The following is an 18931-nucleotide window of genomic DNA, read 5'->3' on the forward strand; positions in this document are numbered from 1 at the left end:
AACTTCTGCTTCGTTTGCCAGAAATCGCACGCTTTTGCCGTGATTTGGTTTCCGTAGACCTCGCAGCCCTGGCGCACCGTCGTAGCCATGCACCCTGAGCAGGAAAAGAAATAAACGCGTCGGGTTTTCCCGTGCAAAATAGACAACCGCTGAACAACTCTTCGACGTCTAGCTCGCATCCGTCGCAAAAGTGCTTTTCCACCTTGCCTTCTTCTCCTTCCTTTTGCACTCCAAAACGGATCGCTTGTACGGTGTGTGTGCGCCTAGAATAAGGATGCTTACCTCGTTTTGAAGCCGGTCGACTCATCCACCCCTTTGTAGAACAGTGGATGTTGGTATGCGTTGCGAATGTTTAGCAGTTTGCCAGTTTGTGCGACGTAGCCCGCGATCCCTTTGCCGCTTTCGATGCGTATCTCCTTCGAAGCCTTGCCGAGAAAACAATGAAAGAGGGATGTTGGTTTTAGTGCCTATTTCGCGTTACGTGGCGAGATTTGTGCTTTTGATGGTCGTCATTTTCTGCAAGGGCGGTTTATATGGTATCGATCAAACCCACCCACAGACAGCACGATGGCAACATATCAGTACCTCCCCGAAATTAAGTTTTAGTCAGCGTTTTACCTGTGTGGCAGTAAATTTAGATTGCGGTGAAGCTCTTGGAGATTTGGTCTACTGTATTGCCAAAACTATCCATGCTGGGAAAAACAATCTCTGCACTTATTCTCCAGGAACATATTGGCTTAACACTAGAAGGACCAACAAGTCATTTTGACTCGTTCAGTGTTATAAAAGTGAAAACGTTAGGAACGGTAACATATTTTAAACATTGCTTCAATTAATGAACTATTACAAAAGTGTTTAACTCAAACATGACAAGTCATTTTGGCCCATTCGGTGTAAGTAACACTTTTCTGACTCCGATTCTTCTATTGTTAATTCCATATTGCTACTGAATTTTAAAACTTATTGTATTTAAATCTAATTGTTGATATTTTAAATAAACTGTATGAATTAATTCGATTCGACCATTCGCGTTGCAACAAATTTTCAAGCAAGTAAATAAACAACTTTTTCAATTAAAATTACTTGGAAAAAGAAGTCGACAAATATTAAGCCTTTTTAAACAATTTTGCAACATATTGATCACTCCGATTAGCATGAAAGGTTTTAATTAAATAGCCCATTCTCCGATACCGTTCCGAATGTTCGATGTAAGCGCCAACTTTCGACAGTTGTTTACACGAAAGGGATACCGATTAAATGACACGGCTCGTTTGGTGCAAATGGCGCAGAATGGCAATCAAATCGCTGCAACCATAAATTAAAACGTATCCCCAGTATCATTAACGTTCGATCGATCCATTCCCGTTAGAAATTAGCCTCCTCATGGGTTAATGCAAATTGGAAACTATTTACAATATTTCATCAATATGAGTCCTCACTTCCAACCAGGTGGTTCAGAAGCAATTTCCAGCAAATACACCTTACTCCAAGTGAGTGCTTGACACGACATCGAAAGAGCAATCGCTATTGAATAGTTTTATTAATTCTACCCCCGGTAACGTCCCCAAACAACTTACCTCATTGCCATCGAAAACCTTCGAAACCAGTTCGCCGGTGTGCTTATCGAGCAGAAATAGAGAGCATCGTTCTGCAGCCGCCAGTTCCTTCGCCTCCGTCATGACGCCCCGCAGCAGCTGCCCCAGATCACCTTTTGGAAAAGCACAACGAAAAGAAAAGCGTAAAACTAATGTTAAACAACTACTCTTACATGATGGAAAATGCTACAGGGAGAAGTAAAGAAATGATTAAATACTTCTCGGTAAATGGTACACAATTAGACGCGAAAGTCACTTCATGGAGGGAAAAAAAAGTTAATTAAATAGAGTCTCGATGCAACAGGACGGAGGGCTTAGATCGCAAAAACGAGCTGCTTTACCCAGTGCATTATGAAAATGTAGCCCTCTTTCTTGTGCTATTTGTTCTTTAATGTTGGATGTTTAATTAAATTTGGAAGATAAGATAGTGATTCTTTGTAAAAGTATAAACTTTTAAGTCGGAAACGAATTGAATAGGAGAATATTGTTGGCTTCCAAAGAAAACTTACGATGCTTCTCTTAGCAAGCAAAGATTAAACTTGTTTGACGTATAATGAAAATTTGCATTTGAAAAGAGCCTGCCGCTGTTGCAAGCAGTATCATAATACACAGCCAAAGCTGCTATTCCTGAAGGACTTTTCTCCGTCACTGAACTGAACGACTCAACCGCAATCTATTCCACCACTATTACCGGGCAAACGCTTGCAAGTCTATCTTAATTGGAAAATTTTCCCATCCGCTACCGAACGATGTATGGGGGATCAGAGCCAAGTGACCGACGAAGCGTACTGGCCAATTTTTATTTTGCCCATAAAAAGACCAGCAATGTTCAGGGCGGCCAGGTTACCTCTCCCCGGTTGCTATTCCCCGTAGCGAGTTGAGTTGAAAAGAGTGGACAAAAAGGCAAAATTATAATAGAGAAACTAATCATTTTAGCAATAAGCTCGTGATCGTGATCGCTTAGGAGATTTTCATTGCCGCATCTTTTAAAAGGTGGCGCGGCCAGAGTCAGGTGAACCTGACCTGACGAAGGATGGCTCAAAATGGTGGATAAGAAATGGAGGAAGATAGCGACGGGAGCAACAAAAATAGGAAGTAAGCAGGATGTACGGAAGCAGCCAGCCTTTTATGTTCCACACTTCCGACACGGTGCTGTATTATCCGACCCGCGTCTGTATGTGCGCCGTCGTGGAGCAACATTGCAACAATGCGCCATTGTTGAGGTTCCGTTGTTGTGTTACATTGTGCCATTGGTCGTAAAGCAGCGTCGGGTGTCGGTGATGAAATACAAACACACCCTTCGCTCCCGATGGATGCTTTTTAACACAAAACCTCAGCTCGACCCTGGAAGGGCTGGGGAAGGTTCAGGGTATCCCGAGGAGCAGTAAATCGTGGCAGCTATACACAAAAGGCTGCCCTTTTGTGTGGGAGCTGCCACTTTTTTCCGTCTACATGTGTGTCCTGTGTTCACTGTGTTGATTCTGTCCCCCTTTCCTTCCGTTCAACAACATTCTGTCGTTATTATCCTGATTATGAACACGTGTACACGTTTGCTTCGCCCGGCTTCCTTCGGCGTTTCTTTGGCGAAGTTAAAACAGTAAGCATAATGTTGTTGCACCCAATACGCTGCCAAAACCAAGGCAGGAACACCGAGCGCGAATGCATTTAAAACACATTCTGTTATAATGCTGGGGCATCGTTACAAAGACGCGCTACAAACTTGGCCAACTTCCGGAACAAACGAAATGGGAGGTGAACACAGGAGCACCCAAATATGATGTCACAAGAAGTGAGGGATGGAAAAAATTTACTTGGATTTGCCGCATTGTGCGGCTAAGTTGCAACGGCGGCGGAGGTAAGATGGAGTTGGTAAGCAATTAGGTCGTGTTCCTGTTGTTTGTAAAACAACAGGCCAAACTTGTTAAAGCGATTTTGTAAGAATAAACGCTTTGGATCGGTCTGTTACATAGGTACGGCTTACAAATTGCATACTTTTAGGCGGATTGGAATTATGAAAGTTATGTTTAGATTAGCGCTAGAACCTTACAAAGGTCCAAAGGAGGTAAGGTTGTAACTGTTAACAGATATGTAACAGATTCTTACAGATACATTACCACCGCTTTAAGTCAGCCCGATACGATCAAGCACGACGTCAAGCCAATCGTAATTAACAAAAGAGAAAAACAACTCACCCGAAAATAAAATATAGATCACATATTGCTTTGGCCTGCTGCTAATCGTCGGTAGAACGAATATGGAGCAGTGAAATCTGTCTTTACTTCCATCGTGCTCCACAACAACACAATCATTTTGACGATATGGGCTATGGAGTCAGGCTCGAGAAACAGCAATAGAAGAAGTGAGGCAGAGCAGCAACAGAAGGTAGGGCAGCTGATATAACATTTGCTCAAACATCACAGCCGGTCGAGTGTGTACGTTGATGGAAGTGCGTACCGTCGCTTCTTGATGCTCTGAGAAGGCGCTAAAGCATCAACAACAGCACCGTACACTGCTGTGCTGTAACGCAGCAGTCACTACTGACCAATCTACTGGTAGGTGTCAATTGGTAGGGGTTGTTTATTTACGCACTCCATGATGCAAACTAACCCTCTTCAGACCGTTGCGTCTGGCGGTGGAACGAATTTTCTTCCGACGGATGTGATGTGATCGAACATGCCTCAGGAAGGGACAGATGTTGAAGGGGATTATTTTCACAAGAACCAACAACGGGGAGGTTGCTTTAAATTTAAAGTGTTTTCGATCAATCGAGCACTTCCAAGATGGCCACTAATCAATTGAGTGCGCTCAAATGAAGAAGTCCTTCAGCATAATAAAGAGCTACTCAGAAGAAATGGTGATTGAATGAAGCAACTACTTGCCAATAGCAACACAATCGATGCGATCGCAATTTGTTCCGCACATTTGGCACATAAATTAATAAATCGAACACGAAAACATTACGACTCCATCAGCGCACCAAACGATTCGGACAGATGATATGCAGACAGACGGATAAACAAATAGTGAAACCAGACCGAACGTGTTCACCCTCCTCCAAAGCGTGGTCTGGGCGAATCCGCGTCAACTAAAAATGGGGCACAATTTATTATTATTGCGAGAAATAATCGTAAAAATAAATCACAATTTATCACTAGCACATGTACTACGAATAGCTCGGCCAGGCCACACGCTGTGCGTACAAACGCCAAACGGCCCGATCCTCGCCGGAGCTGGACGAATTGTTTTCGAGTCGAGATTTAAGACGTGCGCTCGTCCGGCCCTTGCAGCCTACGACTGTGTGGCTGGCGGTGTGAAAAAAGGGACAGAAATTAAATAAAATAACGCAACAGCAAAAGCACACCCAGTGCCGTGGCTATCCCACGTTGGTAAATTCTACGTTCGGAGCGCTTTGTGATGTCTTTGGCCGGAAACGGAAAAAAGGGGCCGGAGACGGGAAGGGTTGGAAAAGGACCTAAAATCACACACGAAACAACATATACAGACTAAGGCACACGGTGACAAATTTGTAAGCTGATTTATTAAGTGCCAACAAAGTCGCTCGTTCTGGTATGACACATCGACCATAAGGGACGCAAAAGGATGAAAGATTATGTGGACCCCGGGACCGATACCGAATGGTCATTAAATGGGTCCCCGGAACAAAAATCCATCCCGATTTTCCTCCGACGCAACAGGAAGCCGCCGAGCAGCGGGTGAAGGGTTAAGGAAAATGAAATAAAAACATACACATTTAATATGTTGCGACACCGACGAGGAGCGTGTGCCAGGGCTGGAGTCGAGAGTCGATTTGATGACGGAAGGATCGCCCGTACGCCGTTCGGGAACGTGAAACGGTCTCACACGTACGTAATGGGTTTTGTATTTTGCTGAGTCAATTATATTTATGAGCTATACGATTCGATGGAAAACGGATGGATGGAAGGTGCGTCCCGTTTTGTTTGGGGCCTGGTGTGACATTTTTTTTTTTTTGAGGGGGGACATTGGGACATTCGATCGTACACAATTTAATTGCGATTTCGTTCGGGGTTTTTGGCACGTTGTCATAACTCAGACCGGCCGGCGTGCCCGGGCCATCATTATCCATCATTTATCGTGCGTTTTGGGTGCGACGAAGTTGCTGTTTGGTTTCATAATAAATATCCATTCGATACAGGGCGGGCGAATTTGCTCCCTGTGATGGTGAAATGCAAACCATCGCCTTCGGAAACGTCCTTGCAATTGGTTTAATGTTTGATGTTAATGTTGGCGGACGATATAATTAATTACCGCAATGGCTTTCTTTACGACGTAACGCCTTATGGCTATGGCGAAAAGGGATTGCACAATATTTCTTGTGATATCTTCGGGTTGCGTCTTTGCCATGAATCGATCAATGACAGTTTGGAGTAAGCTTATTAACTTTGAGGTCTAAAAGGACGATACATTGATGTCATTCTCACAACATAATCAGGTCATCATCATCCTTATCATAATTAGTCTTATACGCTTTATAATACTTCCACTCTTACTACTTAGAACTGAAATATGCACCAAAGTTCATAGGCAAGAAACTGCTGATCGTCCGATCATTAGGTTGATCGTATAACGCTGCTCTGAATGACTCTTTATAGTTCGCATCAAATGTAGCTAATTGAGCACGAATTCTTCTAAAATATTGAGCACGATCGGGTTTAAAATATCAATATATAGGTATGTAACAAGTATATATAACAAGTGTATACACAACTGTTTGCCGTTGAGTTTCGAGTCTTTAAACGTTCAAGTATCATTGGAGATTTAAAATAATTCCGGTCCGAATATCGTGATCTTCCTCTCAAATAGCGATAAGAGAACTCTGTCATTGTTGAACAAAGATCAAGCTCAGAGGCATGTGTGACTACTTCACATTTAACATTATAACAGCATAAAACTTCTCTTCCGTGCTCCACGGAAACCCAGCTTGTCGTAGCTAATTTTTATTTATATCAACAAACAAACCAGTTTTTAAACCGCTTAAAAATAGTTTCAAACCCGGTGAACAAAACAAAAAAAAACAAACAACAGAATTCACTCCATTACGTGCCAACTGCAGTTCCATTCCACCATATTCAACTACAATTGTGCAGTTTTAGCTTTGCAAATGATAGTTTTTTCCCCTTCTTTCCCTTGGTTTGCCGGTGCAAAAACTTTCGTGTATCTCGATGAAAGTGATTTACGATGCAAAACGTTGGAGATGAAGCGCAGTGTGCCAGTTGGAGAGGAAAAAAACCTCAGCGAAACTAACCACCGGGGCAGTAAGGAAGGAACGAGAAGGTACAGCAGATCGCTTGCTCTCAGGGGTGCCATTGAAAGGAAAGTTTTACCGTCCACCAATACCAGTTGCACGCAAAAATGCCCCTTAATCGTATTCCTTTTCTGTGCTAGTGGAACAATTTTCTTGTGGTAAGTTTTTTTGTGTATCCTGGTTGAAAAATGATTGCAATATAAAAAAAAGTACAATCCAACTTTCTTCGCAACTTATGGCTGTACCGTGAGCTCGAAAGGAAGAATGGTTATGTTTAATTTTGTTTTTTTTTACAATTTATTCTCATACTTAAACGTATCCAATTTGAAAGTACGAAGCATTGTGGTAAATGGAAAATTTTTCAACACCACCATATTGTCCCGAAAATCCGATAGGTAGCCGATGTGTTCCGTGGAAATAGTTTTGTTTCCCTGTTGTTTCCACAGTTTCTTCACGAAATTGGCTTGCAAAAGTTTTCCTTTCAAATTTTCCAAACCATTCGAATGACCATGATGAAAGTTCTTTTTGTTTGCCATGGTTCAAATATCAAAGCTGCTAAAGATATTTTTCGTCAGATATATGTCCATTGGAAAAGTTTCCCATTTTGCTTTCCCGTGTTAGCACTCCCGCATTAGCACGACCAGCATAACATGTTTGATCTCTGCGGTGGTCATCTCCATCCGATGAAGGGCAAATAGTTGTTTTTATTGTACAATTTTCACACAGATAACATACGGCGAAAAGTTGACCCTAATGTGTTCCTCCCTTGTGGCCACCCTTTGAAACAGAGGTGAACCTAAAGGTTGGCTGCTTTATGACCTTAAACACTCGAGCTCTTTTTTTGCTTGTTTTTTGGACAGGAAGCAATTACGGCCTGTCAAATTGGTGCATTAAAAGCCATAAATTTATACAAATCACAACCGCACCCAGTGGGCATGATTTAGGGGAACGATAATGCGCAGCACAGTTTATTAGACAGCGCTAGTCAGTCAACGGCGAGGGCAATTATATCGTTTATCTGCTGGTGCAGTTGTTTAAGCAAATGCGAAATAGCTGTTTAAATTTAATCAAAATTGGCAAGTGAATGCATCCAACGATGGGATGATAAGAGTATTAAGTCTCTTTTAAAATTAGATTAAGGTCTAAGATTACATTTTGATGCAATTAATGTAAAACATTTCGTATTTTTCGGAGAATATTATCCTATTAAACCGAAGCTTTTCTTCTAAATATTACTGTCTTGAATTATGTAGTTACATCGATCTAGTAGGCTAGTGCTTGGCAAACTTCTTGAAGTACAAAATCGAGTATCATTGAAAAAAACACATGAATTTTGTTTTTTTAATCAAAATATGAACATAAACGGAATCGTTATCCTGAGAGAAAATAAGCCGCTGATGGTAAGGAAAAACCAGAATAAGCTTTTACCATTCCTCCCAGTTCATGATATGAATAGAATAATATCAGAATGGGTCTCCATTTTTTGTGTTTGTCCAGTGGTGTATTGTTACTTTGTCGACCCCTGCTTTAGGTAGCAGATGAGAAACCTTTTTAGAGGAACGTTTTCATCATAAAACTTCATTCAACCTACAGTACGCTAACCGAGACAATGACTCGCGTTTGCATACGTCATATTTGAAATTGCCAAAGCCGCGCCTCCTGACTTGCCGCGCCTACTCCAGGCAAACAAAAAATGCAATCACTCCAACGTCCCAGCGCACGTGCAGTACGTGATATATATCAATCGAGCAGCAACCGAAAGTGCATATAAATCCGCTCCAGCACGAATTGTTGAGCAAACATAAAATAAACCTTTGCTTTATAACAAACAGCGGCACATCCGACCGTTGTTAGGCTGCAATCGGCCATAAAACCTTCGGTCGGAATCGGCTACCGTTGCTCCACGTAAAAACACGTTCTGACGAACACATCGCCCCACTGTACTTCGTAAATATGATTGTTTTAGTTCGTTCAATTTTTTCCTTTGGTTTGGGATATAAAAATTCAAACTACGATCGTGCAGTGATACAGGACTTGGATGGTACCAGACGGGAAAAATTTTGATTCTAGGGATTCTGGTTCGGAGCGAGATGCGATATCTGCAATTTCGCTTTAAATTATATTTCTTGACAAAAAACCAACATCAGTCCTGTTGGGAACTATTCTAACTGAACAAATAGACAAACAGCCTGCGTTGGGCTTTATTTGTTCCTTTTGTTTGAATCCCGTTCGTGCGGCCAATTGTGCCACATTCCAACCTTAACAACCCTGCACTGATAAAGCGTTAACTCACCATGTAATGGCCAAGGGAACACAAACAAAAGACAAAATGCGCCATCCACAGCTGGCATGCGATGGCCTCGACCATAATTCATACGCCCCATGCGGCGAGCGCGGACTCGGCTTCCGCCATATGACAGGAGGCAAAAATACAGGTAGTGATATGAGAGTGCCATTGTTCTACCGCCACAACACCCCAATCGTCCCCCCTTCTCATGCAAGCTAACTCTATTCTACGGTTTTATGATCCATCAAAATAGTGTTCATCATCTACCTTGAAAAGGAGCGGGTGATTCGATTCGGTTTCAGCTAGGTTAGGTAAGTAATTAACCGCACCGGTTCATTGTCTTCGAATTACGCGACTCGCGAAACTGCCGCCGATAGGAAATTGAGTTAGGCCGGTGAGCGGAGGGATGGGTTTGCCAACCCATTCTGTGTTGTTGAATTGATTGAAAAGTTATCGCGAGACGAGGTTTTTGCAGCAGAAGTTTATGCAATTTCATTAACGCTGTTGATGTAACGTTCCGTTGGGGATTTCATACAGCAAGGGAGTAGGTTTGTATGTGATGCAGTTCATTCAACTACTGTGAACTAATAATGATACAATATAAAATGTAGTAGATTGTACATACGATACAAGAATTGTTGAACTACATTACAAGGTTCAAGAGTTGAGACATAGGATATTTTTCTGTTTTAACTATTTGTTTGTATTAATTACAAACTAATTATAATTATTATTATAATTATTAATTCGTTCCTCGATTGTCCTATTCATTTGCGCGATTCGGTGAATTGTGCTCGCTATATCTTATCTATTGAAAATCCCTGTAATACTATTATCTGAGTAAATTCATTCAATTTCCCCGTAATAGCTCGGATATCTTTGCTCCGAGAACACGCAACGACACAATTATAGTCTTTTCCGTCCACAAACCTATTTCTTGAAACCCAGTTAGTGACTGGAAAAACTGTGCAAGAGCTATGTCGCGCCAGTGATAAAACTAACCACCTCCCACCGCCCTATCGTCTACCACCCAGTTTTCCTTCACTAAAACGATCGAACAAACCATCGCACAACCCACAACCAACCAAACCGTCTGCTATCGCATCCAGTGCGGCGACGCGGTTCCGATTGTTAATTAAATCGAATTGAATTAGTTCGCGTATGCAAATGAATCGTTGCCCTGCGGCTGCTATCTCCTACTCTACCGCTCTCGCTAGTGCTGCCTAGGGAAGCCCCCACCCAAATCTCCCACACGGGGGTACACACATGTGGGTAATTTTCTACATGTTATTGCGCACATCAATGCACTGCGTAAGAAAATGCCTTATGACTCTTTTGCTATTGAAATGGTGAGGTGCCTTCAGACTTTCTTACTGTAATCGTTTCGGTGAAGCTTGAAATATTATACATTCCATTTTCTTACCGTAACGTTAGTTCATCTGGGCTATCTGAATATCATGATGAAGACCGGAAGGCAAAGAAGTCTAGTATCGTGAAATAACATCGAACACATGTACGATTAGATAACCGTTCGCTGCGTGCCATGTTTGTTCCGATCCCGCCACCTTACGTCACAGCTCCAAAGTGTGTGTTCCGCTGACAGAGGCGATACAATAAAGGTATTATAAGTTTGATAAGCGAGCGTGATTCCGTTCCGTCACCTCGCGCTGACTTATTGTCGGACACCACACGGGAACGCGATAGGGTAAGATACCGTAGCCCCTTCAACCGAACAGAAGAATGCTAACGAGTAGACTTAATGACGACGATTGCCGCGCGATAAACGGCGCAATGTTCACTTCAGCTACCTGACCCCGGTGTGCGGGTGTACCGTGAGTGCGCTGTAGATTGGAATCGCATTTGCACGATCAACATGACACGAAACGTGCCTAATTGCTAAGAAGAAATGTCGTCAACAGCTGTCCCCCCGGTTCAGCAACCGTGCCTCATCAAGCCTCATTAGCGATGACGTTTTAACTGGGAATTCAATTTTCCTCTCAAAAAACTGGAACTCACGCAGACCTGTTGGGAAGGAGAACCGTTCTCGGGAGGATAAGCCGTGCCTGTGTACCTGATGACGACAGGTTAGTTGGTTGCGCCCTTCTCCTTTGGCGAGCGCGTCGTCGGATCCTTCCAAAAACCAACCATCGACAACGGTGACAAGATTGACACTTGACATTTGGGATAATTTGTTTAGCATTAATGAGCGCGTATACTTCCTTTTTTCTTCTTCCTCTTGTATCTGTTCCAAATATTTCTAGTCCTGCTATTTCTGTCCGGATGTCGGATCATCGGAAATATGAGACCGGCAGAAGGAGGGAGAGCTATGGAACGTGTCGTTTAAACTAAATTGAAGATACCAAAGCGACCCAGGCATTAGCATTCTTGCGGTTTAGGTTTAACCATGGTCTGTAAAATGTCGTCTCGGTAATGGCAGTACCTTCTCCATTCATGTCGCTGAAAGCTGTCGAAAATAGCGCCCCGAAAACTTTTCATTAAGCGACATTAATTTCCCGCGTGGGTTAGATTAATTATTTCTCATTTTGACGATGTCTAAATTAGAAATTGTTCCATGGAAGGGGTACCAGCGCCACTATTAACACTGCCGCAACCTCAAACGAAAGCAAGCCATGAAATATAAACGATCTATTCGTGTGATCGCTTAATACCCATAATCAAGCATTCGATGGTTACAGCTCGCATCTGATTAGAAGGTAAACACGCTGCACGCTTCCATTAAATCCCGGGAACATGGTGTAAATCGTTATCAAATGATCAATAGCATATGTTTCCAGGGCCGACTACAACCACTCGAAGAAGTGTGCGGTGTGCGACGGTAGTGGCCGGAGCCGGAATCATGCGCCATTGTACCGGGAATTGTGGCGAGAGAGATTGATTGATTTTTTTTCCTTTTCGTGTGTGCGGCGTTGTTTACGATAAGATAATTGCTGTTGACAAGTGCTATGTTTTTATTGCTATCGGTTTAGAATAGCGTGGTATTTGAATAAAAATTAAAGTTATAAAAGAATCGACGGTAACCGTGATTAAAATGCAACCCATTCCAGCGGACGATTTCTGCGGTTTGAGGGTTTGATTGAAATGAAATAAATTCCAAGCGTAAATAAGGTGCTAATATGGAAAAAATGTCATGCGGTTGGTGAATGGTGTGTCATGTGGACTCCAACTCCAAAGCCATTGGGAAATTTCCACCCCAACCTACGACCTGTTGTTGCCGTATCTATTTTTGTACCAGCTAATCAACACATCATCAACAGCTCCTAATGGTTTCCAAAATGTTTCTCCATTTAGCACCACCAGCACCAGCTTACCTATTTTTCCCAGCAACCGGCGAGCCACTTGTAGCAAATTTTGGCACTGATCACGAACGCGCTTCTCCTCGTACAGCTCGAACGCCGTCACCAGGTGTCCGAGTACGTACCTACAATCAGAAAAACAACAACCGTTCGGTGAGATGCCGTACCACAGCTGGCACAATCCCGGCCCAGCCTACCACATGCTACACCTACCGGAACGTATCGTCAATGTAGAACTGATACCGCGATCGGGACAAACTGTCACCGGCAATGCAGACGAACAGTGCGATCTGCTGTTGCTGGTGCGGTGCGGCCATTGTTGCGCCATTGTGCGTCTGCTGGGCGGACGTGAAGTTCAGCTCGTTCAGCGATGACGTCGAGGAGGCCGATGTCGTCGATGTTTGCGACTGGAGTTTGCTTACCTTCGGACCGAGGATGTCGTAGATCAGGGTGTTGTGCTTGTTGCCGACGACCTACAAAAACCGGGCGTGACGTCAGACGAATGGGAAAAGAAAAAGGAATCCGCTCGTTAGTGACGAAATCGTAAGCTGTCCGTCGTCATGATCTTGGAAATGGTAAAACATAAACGCCGCATGCGCACGGTGACGTCAAACTGCGCTGCTTGAGTTGTTTGCCACGACCGTGACGAATGACGAGTAACACCTGCCCGTGATGGAAGGTGTTAAGCGTTGTACATTAGGTTCCCACTTAGCGGACGTAGTGACTCGACACAACGACCCACAAACCCCCGAGGGGTTTCGCAGAACTACGCGACGCGACAATTGGTTCACATTTGAAGATCACATCACTGCAGACATTTAACGGTCGAAACCGTTTAGCGCTCGCTTAGCGCTGGCGCTCGAGAATGCGAAGACGATTGGAAAACAACGGCTGGAAAATTAATTACACTTTCAAGGACTCTCCGTCCAACGTTTGCTCTAGGCTTCATTCTAATTTCTGCTCGCGCGTGTGCCGAGCCTAATGGCGGTGTGCGCGTTTCACGTTTCGGTTCGGAGGAGGTTTTAATGGTGCTCGGTAGAGGATGCTTATAAGTGGAAAGCGGAAGCAACGACGCACTAGGGAACCAGTCCGTTTAGCGTTGATATTTTATTCGAAATAAATGTGCCTCTTACACCATCGCTAACTAATGAAGTTAGAGACCCGAGCGAAGCGTTTCATATTTGTGTGTCTCCGGGGCATTTCTTTAAAGCGTTTGATGCCGATTTATCCGACGAAGCTCATTATCCTGAAGTGGAACTGAAGGGTCCGTTTTGTATTTAACTGTCTGCTTGTTTTACATGTTCAATATTAATTATTCGCTCGTAATTGTATTTCCAGCCGGGTACATATGATCACTAGCAAACGAAACTCTCAAAGATGGCATTCGCAGAAGAAGAGCACATCAAAATAAAAATATCGCCATTAAAAGGAGGGCCAAAGTGTAATCTAAGATGCTAAAAACTCACCTTCACTCGTTTACCGGCCTCAAAATTTAGCCACGCAAAATGGCCCCAAAAAACCTCACCGAAGGCTAAGATAAGATAAGCACCCCGTTGGATATTCCCCACTCCCTACGCAATGCAGCAGCAAATGCGGCCTCGTGTCGTCCATTCAGGTGACCACAAAAGATACGGCGAGCGAATGTTCACAAACCGCTCGGTATTGCATCAGAAAAGTATCTGCCGAGTTTCTCCTATGAAATCATGAGTATAAAACGACCCTGATGACGCTGGTAGCTCCAAAATGCTTTCGCTGCAGTAATTAGCGACTAGAAACGATATTAACCTACGCTCAATTATCACCCACTGGACTAACCAAAAGAGAGTCTAAAGCGATGAATCAGACCGCACAGGCAAAATGGAACCGGAACAAACATACTTGACGTGTGAGATGTTACTTCCGTAGAAGAATTCGTCATGAAGTCTCAGGTTGTTTCAGGTAGCGCTTAAAATAAACAACGCTGAGCAAACTGTGCACGAAATTGTGAAATTTGGAGCACGTGAACGAACGGATCAAATGTTCAAAGCATTAGTCACGGCCGGTAGACTCTTCTCCTTGAAGATCAATTTTGCCGAATTTCAATGAGAAGTAGCTAAATAGCAATTGCATTGTTTCCAAACAAGACTAAGCTAGAAAATTATAATATAATTAATAATTAATGTTTCTCACATTGAGAACAACTTTACTTGCCGCTAAGTGGATAAACGGGTAAATTAATTTCCCCCAACTCCATAAAGATGTCAAAAGAACCCCAAAAAAAACCTTAACATACAACACTCGGTGCAATGTTTTGCGAGGAATTGTTTCCCTTCACAGTTGACATAAATCACATTTTCCCTTTGTTTCGTAACAAAAAAAAATAAACTACCCCCAAAATAAGGGCAATCTTTATTAGGCAAGTACAGATGGCAGTGAGCAAAACACGAAACCTTCATCCAAACGACCTTCATCCATCGAAGCTCCACAACGAACGATGGCTGGTCATTTGCGACGTCCACTGGGTCAATGTTGACAACGAACAAAAAAGTGACAGGAAACACACAAAAACGTCTCTCTTTTTGGGGGGGGGCGGAGGGGGGTTTGGGGCTGACACTGTTCACTCTTCCGGGTGGCAACAACCCAACATTGGCAGCATCCCCAATTACAGTTGTCCCCCCTTCGCTTCCTTCCCGCGGGGCGCGTGTGTCTCGGGGACAACTTGCAAATTGTTATCATATTTCACGCCAGACCACGTTACAGAGGCGCTTCCAAACGCACAAACCCCCAAAACATCCACTACGTTCGAGAGCGTGGCAAAACGTACCGAGCGCGTCTTTATGGCGGCAGTATGTAATGTAGGGCACGAGACGCAATCGTCGCTGCCGGTTGCGTACGTATACGACGATGGAGGAAAAGTTGTTGCAGCATAATGGTTCGATTAAGCGAAGGAAAAGTAGTACAAGGAGCAGCATTTGCGGTAAGCCTTTATTCGCTTGCACCTCCAGAGAGCAACAGCATCCTTGCAACCATGTGTTGACCGAAGGAAGACCTTGCCTTGTTTGCTTCACCTTTATCCGGGAGGTTGTGAACCGACGTACGGGTTACGTACCTGGCAAAACATGAAACAATCTTATCCGTTGCATCTTACACCGGCAATCGTGACACCGTAAGTGCCCTTTCTGTGGAAGTTCAGGTAACAAGGATAAAAGAACGATAGGAAGAACTAGGCTGCAACAAACAATTCAGCCCCAGGGGAAGATCACAGCTGAAGATGCCACAAAAGAGGACACTTGTTGCAAGATGGTGGACCAAAACGGTGGTCTGAGAGGTCCATATTGTTTCTATTGTGTAAACGAGTCGAAAGCAAAACAAAAAATCCTTCAAACAGAAGTGCATTTGAAGTCACTTCAAGCAGCTGCACTACTGGAAACCGTTTGCTGCTTATAATGTCATTGAGTGTTATTGTTTGGTGCCGTAAAATGAAATACAAACGCCATCACAAAAAAACGCTTTGTTAGAAAGCACAATATCATCCTCTCTTCTGCTACAATTACATCTCTTCTGATTCGCGATCCGGTAGAAGCATCTGTTTCTTTTGCTTCTGCCCGGAAGTGTTCCATCAACTTTTTAAAGCCACAAAAACAAAAGTGCACCGAAAAGTTCACCGGAACACACAAACACACCGGAAAGCGTTACAGAGCGTTACATTTGCATAGCGCTGTACGCTGCAAATTATTTACTGCTTCCAGCCCATTAAATGGCTGTGATGGTACGATTTATTCGACGGTCGTCCCGTTGTGCTGGCCTCGCACCCGTACGATCGTGGCGCACATCGCGTTCCGAGGGTGATATAATTTATTAAAATCCTTCTGTTTTTTTTTTCTAATGCCGAGAGTAGGTAAAAAGCTTTCCATACCGAAAGGAAGGAAAACGTTACGCAGAACTTTCGCCTCTTTTTTTTTGGGAGGGGAAGGAAATGCTTTTCTGTTTTATGTTTTACTTCACTGTCTTTAAGATGCTTTGCGGAAGATTTTATTTCTTTTTTCGTTTTTCCTTTTATTAATTATTGCAGCAGCTGCATTCGTTTACTTTACTGGCATGACGGTACGGTAATAAGGAAGCTAAATGAATGTTAGTATACCCAATCACTTCGTAACCATGGTGAGGCTTAAGAAGCTTTACGGTAAGATAGTGGAATGAATAAAAGCTTTAAAAGAAGCAAAATGGAGGAGAAAAACAGAAGCGCCAAAATGTCAGCTCACCCCGTTAAATGAACAAATTGCAGGAAAAGCCGTCTATTGGGAAGTGTCATTTTTGCCGGCAATAAACTCTTAGGGATGGCTTTAAAAACTTTAAACTCTAACTTCTCTTAGATACTCTATATTTTATCATTTGAAGGTATAATAAAACTTGTCACAAAAAAGCAAATATAAAACATTCCCTAAGGCTATTATCGGATGAAAGGAAGCAGATTTCCGTCGAGCGAGATCCACCTAACTTAGCCACTGTCACGTAGTACCTTAATACCCAGCCACCAACCAAGACGCCCAGCATCGGTGCGCGGTGAGGTGGAAAAAATATCGAAAAATTCCCCTTACCGGAATCTCATTTCATGGCGGTTGCGTTAATGTGGGATCCAATTTGCGATTAAATTCCTCCTAAACTCTGACACGAGCTAGCGACGAACCAGTGTGTCTATGCAGGGCCGGTTTTCCGTGTGTTTATGTGTGTTTGAAGCATCTGAAACCCCTCTTTGCATGGCCTTTAGCCTGCGGTACTACCTTGTGTGTCCATCGAAATTCTATCATTACACAGCAATGGCTTACACATGGGTGAGCTTACAGAAGGATTACCATGGGGACAGTGTGTCGCTATATCCGCTCCCCCAGCAGGACATACAATGCCTTCAGCCCCCGCTTTACAACCCCTGGCTACCGATCGTGTGCACAATGGCCACACTTAAGGCATTGGGTTTGGTCGTAAAGAAAAAAAAAACCTCCACGTAATAAATATCACATTTCACACAATTTGCTCAGCCGCGTCCTTCCCAGTACTAGCTGGAACCCAATGGCTACGGTGGCTTCAACCCACACGGCCACACTGGTGGTACACCAAGGGTTGAGCCACTTAGTAACAATAAATGGTTTGCACAAAAACCCCGGAACAACAACAACAAAAAAGAAAAGCCATGGAGTGAGATCCTTTTATGACGATTGCTGGTTTCGAGTAGCCAGTGACAGGTGGCTATATTTCAATCAAGTAGGCGTGCTGGGTGTGTGTTTATACAAGCGAATTGGTTTTGTTTTGTTTCTGCGCAAGACAAGTTGTTTAGTTTGGTGTTGATCAGTTATTAATATCGTTCAAAGGAAGGCATTTGTTTTGTTTATTGAAACAACTAATAAAGATAATTGCCCACATTGCTTGCTGCCTGAATGTATGCAATCAACAGGACATTGAATGAAAAAAAATGAAACATCTGCTTTTTAAATGAGGATTCTAATGATGATACTAATTATGAATGGGAACACGTTGAGTAATTTATTTTCTTATCTAAAAAATGCACTCTTTTAATTTAATAACAATTTATGCTCAAGAATTACAAGCTAACCACTTGCGCTGCTTTGCCTTTTCCAATACTCTCAATATCAATTCCAAGGACAAGGATCTTAAACCAAAAAATAATTGGCTCTTGTTTTGTTATGGCCGATGAACCGTTTATTGATGTTATAAAAAAACACACAGAACATTAAACCAAACCAACCCGGCACACGAAAAACAATTCCGACCGATTGAACGATAGCATCTTGGCAGCTTTATCGCGTCCTTTTGCACCACTTTCTTTTCCCATAAATTCGATCATCATCGGATGAACGTCACTGTTTTGATGTTTGCCACTGGTCGGTTTTGTTTTCATTTTTGCTGCGCGTCCCCTTTGCGGTTGGGCACATTTATCATCCGCTCCGCAGTTTCATGTCACAGTGTGTTATGACCGGCGCCGCGTGGTGGTTTTTGACATTTTTCCTACCGTACCGTACCACGCAAATGCCGGGCAGAAAAAAATGGATGACATAAATTAATGACAGTGTCAACCTTTTTACACAGAATGCACCCCGAAGTGCACGTTCGCACGCTGTTGATAGACGCGTACTATCGCGGTATCGCTTTTCATCGCTTTAAAATCACGTTTACGCAAAGCCACACCATTTTTCGCGTTTCGCTGAGATCAGTGACGCTGATATTGCGCTTAATATGCGTTGCCTGTGTGTCGTCTAGTGTGGTCGCAAAACGAGAGAGAAAGAACGCGTGTGTCCTTGAACGCACGCCGCATCATGTGCGATGGTATCAAATTGATTCCATAAACTACCGGGCGTCTCCATTCGACTTCAGAAAACGATCTTTTGCAAGGACATCTTTGGCAACAACAAATAAAAAAAAAACTCCATTTCAGAACCGACCATGGAAACTCGACACT

At 43.2% G+C, this 18931-nt stretch overlaps 1 protein-coding gene across 1 annotated transcript in view; it reads right to left on the bottom strand.

The window, feature by feature from the left end:
* LOC128305000 (cGMP-dependent 3',5'-cyclic phosphodiesterase-like) overlaps positions 1 to 18931 on the bottom strand; it is a 44329-nt gene that overhangs the window by 9805 nt on the left and 15593 nt on the right. The window contains exons 4-7 of the mRNA XM_053042269.1: positions 12694 to 12953; positions 12496 to 12605; positions 1578 to 1708; positions 283 to 425 (exon numbers count right to left, since the gene is read on the bottom strand). Coding sequence (XP_052898229.1) covers positions 283 to 425; positions 1578 to 1708; positions 12496 to 12605; positions 12694 to 12953 — 644 coding nt within the window. The remainder of the gene's footprint in view (positions 1 to 282; positions 426 to 1577; positions 1709 to 12495; positions 12606 to 12693; positions 12954 to 18931) is intronic.

This window comes from Anopheles moucheti, chromosome 3 (assembly GCF_943734755.1).
Source record: "Anopheles moucheti chromosome 3, idAnoMoucSN_F20_07, whole genome shotgun sequence".
Lineage (NCBI taxonomy): Eukaryota > Metazoa > Arthropoda > Insecta > Diptera > Culicidae > Anopheles > Anopheles moucheti.